Below are 5,000 nucleotides of genomic sequence, written 5' to 3'. Positions count from 1 at the left end.
GTCAGTCTGTAGACGTGTGGTTGTGGTTTCTCTCCCTCTCTCTCCTTTTTTTCTATCTTTTCTTTATTTCTCTCCAGCTGAAAAATGTGCAGTCGTGTCCCCCCTGCAGTGTTCAGCCTGAGCTCACGTCTCTTTGTCTCCGACTCCGTCTCATTGGTTGTGATGAATCACATGATAGATTCCACAGGAGTCCACATGAACCCACATCAGACCATATGTTTCCCCTGCTCATATGAAACTACACATTTTCTTGATTTAGTCCATTTGGACCAAAGTTCAGTCCACAATGGTCCACTGAACTTTAACTTATTCAGTGACTGCAAATGGTTTAAACATAATTATTCACATGTGACTTGTTGTAGCCCGTTTCTCCCCACGTCTACAGGGGAGCAGTCGCTTGGTTGTTTTACCTGAGAGACAGAGAGGACAACGTGGAACCATGAGAACGAAAAGACGTCTCTGTCTCTGTTTGTTCTACAAAGCTCCTGAAATATTGGCGTCACGTAAATCTCAACAAAACACAAGGCCTTTTTCACCTCCTCCCTCGCTCCTCTGTCAATGGGAGCTTCTCCCTCTTCAGCACCATCCCTGCTCACTGTAACCATGGGAAACCACTAAGGTGTTGCCTAGCAACTGCAGCAGCAGTCTGTCTGCAGCAGCTGTTTGAGCGTTTCTGATTTCTGAGCTGGTGGCAGCCATTTTATCCCCACCATCACCTAGGCTCACACACACACACACACACACACAGACAATCTCAGGCGGCAGGAAAGCCCATTAGTGTCGGCCGTCTGGTGTGTACTGAGTTTCTGTACAGTCTGCTGCCTCAGGAGTCAAACAGAGGACACTACAGCGTGTGTGTGTGTGTGTGTGTGTGTGTGTGTGTGTGTGTGTGTGTGTGTGTGTGTGGACACTAACACACAAGTATATCTATAGTTATCTGTAGTTTTGAAGAGAACAGAGCTGGGCGACCCTGTGTGGCAGATTGTCTGTCTTATTGTATCGTTTCTCTTCTGTGTTTGATTGTTTCACCTGACTCATCATTTAGTCTTGTTTTCTAATATCTTCATTCTTCACATCTTTTTCTTTAGAAAACATTATTCAATGATACAGTGGCCACACACAACCATAACACAGAGACATGTTTCCTTATTTTTGTCAATTTACCATAATTACTCTGTCACATCACAAGAATAATGTATATGAGAAGAATAAAACTTTTAAAAAACCTAAATGGAATGTGTATATATAATATAACTGCACCGGACTGAAATTGCATGACATGATGTGTATGAAGTGTAACACAAAGTAGTTTAACAAATCTTCTCAAATACAAGAAACAGATTTTAAAGCTGCAGCTAAACTTACATACTTTCTTTAGTCAGCCACACAGATTATTTCCCTCTTTCTTTCAGAATAAGACTGCTCAGTTTTAAGGGAAATAACAAAATAAAAGCCCTGAAACATATCAACACCACCAACTTGTCATATGTTTGGGTTGAAACCATACATTTCTGTTAACTCTGCCGAGGTCTTTTTGTTATCATTATTCAGGGGAGAGTTCTATCGCCAAGCCGCTCCCAGCCTAACCTCAGCAACGCACCTACGTAAAGAAACTCGCTCACAGTCTCCAGCCAATCACAGTCGAGTGGCAGCGAGAGAAGCCAACGAGGTGCTGAGGGAGATGGGACGCCTGAAAACCGAGATAAAGATGCTGCTGACGGTGAGAAGACAAAATGAACGAGGCTTGAACAAAGTTGAGTAACAGAACACAACTTTTCTAGAGCTCCAGAATTCACTCCAGAGTACATGAGGATGATGTCACAGAGTTTTTGTTGACTTGGGAGACTCGGCTCAAGGTCTCAGAGACTCAGACTTTGTGTTTGTTGATCCGAATTAATTTGTGTCCTCCAGCAGCCACAAGACTCTCTGAAAGCTACCAGGCCTCCACCAGACCAACACGAGTCTCAGCAAAACCAGGACCAGCAGTCCCAGTCCCAACAAAACCAGGACCAGCAGTCCCAGTCCCAACAAAACCAGGACCAGCAGTCCCAGTCCCAACAAAACCAGGACCAGCAGTCCCAGTCCCAACAACCCCACTCTGATCAAACGAAGTTTCAACGAAACCCCTTCCAGTCCCAACAATCCTGGTTCCAACAAAACCAGTCTCAGTCCAGAAAAGTCCCGTCCCATCAAATCCAGCTCCAACAAAATCAGAGCCAGTTCCAGTCCCAGTCTGTGCTGGGCCACAGAGGGCCTGTAGTACCGTCCATGTTGGAGAAGGCAGGTGGGGTTCTCCGTCAGGTTCGGAGACAGAGGAAAGTTCTGGAAGAGAACCTGGAGGCTCTGCTGAGAGCCAGGAACGGAGAGGTCCTTCACTGCCAACTGGAGGCACTGGCTGCCAACAGGTAGCTAATACAGAAGTTATGTCTGCTAACACAGAGGCCTAGATAATGTGCAGTGATGCTAATGGTATCTACAAGCTAACATATAGTTTATCAGTAGCTAACTGGTTCTGTGTTTAGTCAACCATCAACAGCACCAACATTTATCTGCTAACAAACCAGGAACATGTTTGATGTGATACTATGCTAACAGGTAGCTAGCATTAACTTATTGTTCACTTATTGATAGCTTTTGTAAACTTAAGTATGATAAGTGCTAACAGTTTGCTCATTCGTGCTAATAGATAATAGCTAATGTTAACATACCCTTTTCAAACTTGTTCATCAGTAAAACTTTATACCTACGAACCCAGTAAATTATTTTAACAGTTTTTTTTTACTTTAAATGTGTTAAAAAGTAAAAGTTTCTGTCACAGAAAATTAAATGTGCTGTTCTGCTGTCGTCTGTCCTCTGCAGAGACTGGACTCAGGAGGTCCGGATCAAGAGGACGGTGGACGCCTGGATCAGTACTTTGTCCAAAGACGTCCAGGTGAGCTCTCATTGTTCACACAGCTCCTGTTTTCCAGGACCATGAAGGCCTGACAGTGATACAAGTGGTAAAAGTGTGTTTTAACAACAGAGAGTGAGTTTGATGAAGACGAAGATGACGGCATGTGGGATCACGTTTTCAGGATTTTAGTTGACATGTCTGAAATAGACACAAAACCACCTAACGATCTTCTTCTGCTGCTCCTGCTGCTCCTCCTCCTCAGGCTGAGACGTCCTCAGAGAAGGCTGCCAGGAGCTCCGCCCCCTCAGGTAGGGGTAGGCCAATGAGTGTGGTCAGACAGACAGGAAGCAAGATCGCGGGGCGGAGAGGAGGTCAAGGACAGAGAGCTGGACACAGAACGGTCAGAGTGACGGGTGATTGATTGATTTGATCAGTAACACACAGGTGATCAGTTGTTTCATTGATGATGTCTGTATGCAGGTGCAGGGGGCGGAGCCTGTCCCAGGTGTACTGATAGACAGAGACCAGGTGGAGGGAGAGTCGTACCTGACGCGTCTGTACGGCAGAGCTCCGTACGAAGGTCTGAGACGAACCCTGAAGAAGAGTCCATACCTTCGCTTCAGCTCACCTGGGTCACCACTCCTCAGGAAGCCCCGCCCCCGCCTGGTGGAGAGCGTCATAGGTTATTTTTTATTTCAACTTTTATATCTGAAACAAAAAATATAACAACAACTCTGCGTGAGTTCGCTTGTCGTGTTTACCAAAGGTCGCTGATATGTGCAGGTACACATCGGAACATAACATGTAGTACAGTAGCAGTGACAGACCATTAACCAACCATCCCTATGTTCTACATCAGTAAAGACCTGTCACTTTTTTTTTTCCAGGTGTGAGGGTAAAGTCTTGTAAGACTCAGACCAGTTTGACTCCTCCCCTCAGTCCATCACCCGAACGACCAGCTCATCACCTCATCTTCAGCTCCTCCCACACATTAGGTGACCCGGCTGACCTTACGGTGACCCCTGATGACACTGTTGCCATGGCGATCCCTCTGGGTCAGTTAACAGGTTCTTATAAACAATCTGAGGACATAATGTTTAAATATGAAGGACTGCATTACCCAGAAATCAGTGGGTCATCTTAGTCATCTGAGACTCATTTAGAAATAAATGGGAACAATAAATACTTCAAGTAACAAAGTATTTATGAATATATTTAAGTGGCAAAAGGGAAACAAATGAATTAATTTAACAAAAAAATGTAAAAAGCAAGACTGAAACATGAAATTACTAAAACTTTCACAACAAATACAATTAAACCAAAATATTAAAAACATTATTACAAAAATCAACAAGACATTTAAAAAAGGAAAGAAATTAAATCTCCACGAACAGTTTCTTAAAGTCACTCATAAATATCCGTCCTCTCAATATGTTTTTCATGTTTAATCTCAAAAAGTTTAAAAGAAATAAAATTCCTGAATCCAGATCTGACCATAAAACCTGGTTCAACACACTTAGCGGAAATCTGTCCAGATGTTATTGTGTAATCCTGCTGACACACAAAACATAACCTCATTGGTTGAGGTAATGGTTCACCCCGTCCACCCCCAGGTCGTCGCAGGGTGGACTCTTCCTCCAGGTGTGTCACTCAACATCATCAGGAAATGACATCACCACCCACACCTCCCCCCACAGTCACTGTGGCTGCAGTGGTCGGAGCACCTGAGCGACAATCACAGGTGAGCTGTACGTGACTGTCCCTCCCACATGATGAGGTCAGAGGTCACTGACAGGTGGTGTTGTGTTAACAGAGGGAGGAGCAGCTGAATGCTGGAGAAGCTCCGCCTCTCCCTCCATCGCACGCTGTCATCGAGACAAAGAGCGAGGAAGAGGAGGATGAGGAGAACACCTTCCCTGGTGCTGACTTCCTGTCTGTGGCTGATGTCCTCCAGGTAAGTTCCATCTGCCTCCTCTGAGTCAGCTGCAGTCCCACAGCTCCCCCTGCTGGTCACAAACTAAACTTCCCTGAACTTGATCCATAATGATCCCATCAGATCTTTTAGTTGATCCGTCACAGCTACTCTACCGATCCATCCCACCATGAT

At 44.9% G+C, this 5,000-nt stretch overlaps 1 protein-coding gene across 6 annotated transcripts in view; it reads left to right on the top strand.

The window, feature by feature from the left end:
* The window catches only part of kiaa0586 (KIAA0586 ortholog), a 25,744-nt gene that overhangs the window by 14,776 nt on the left and 5,968 nt on the right, over positions 1 to 5,000 (top strand). For 2 of the 6 annotated variants that reach the window (XM_069535213.1, XM_069535211.1), the window contains exons 8-15: positions 1,552 to 1,720; positions 1,912 to 2,405; positions 2,860 to 2,932; positions 3,156 to 3,293; positions 3,374 to 3,575; positions 3,781 to 3,948; positions 4,507 to 4,634; positions 4,707 to 4,847. In XM_069535213.1, the coding sequence (XP_069391314.1) occupies positions 1,552 to 1,720; positions 1,912 to 2,405; positions 2,860 to 2,932; positions 3,156 to 3,293; positions 3,374 to 3,575; positions 3,781 to 3,948; positions 4,507 to 4,634; positions 4,707 to 4,847 (1,513 nt within the window). Of the gene's footprint in view, positions 1 to 1,551; positions 1,754 to 1,911; positions 2,406 to 2,859; positions 2,933 to 3,155; positions 3,294 to 3,373; positions 3,576 to 3,780; positions 3,949 to 4,506; positions 4,635 to 4,706; positions 4,848 to 5,000 lie in introns of all 6 variants that reach the window. The other 4 variants (XM_069535210.1, XM_069535208.1, XM_069535212.1 and 1 more) reach the window with 3 other exon arrangements.

The sequence above is a fragment of the Paralichthys olivaceus genome, chromosome 12 (assembly GCF_024713975.1).
Source record: "Paralichthys olivaceus isolate ysfri-2021 chromosome 12, ASM2471397v2, whole genome shotgun sequence".
Taxonomy (NCBI): domain Eukaryota; kingdom Metazoa; phylum Chordata; class Actinopteri; order Pleuronectiformes; family Paralichthyidae; genus Paralichthys; species Paralichthys olivaceus.
The sequence above is the reverse complement of the archived record's forward strand: the minus strand, read 5'-3'. Positions and strand labels throughout refer to the sequence as shown.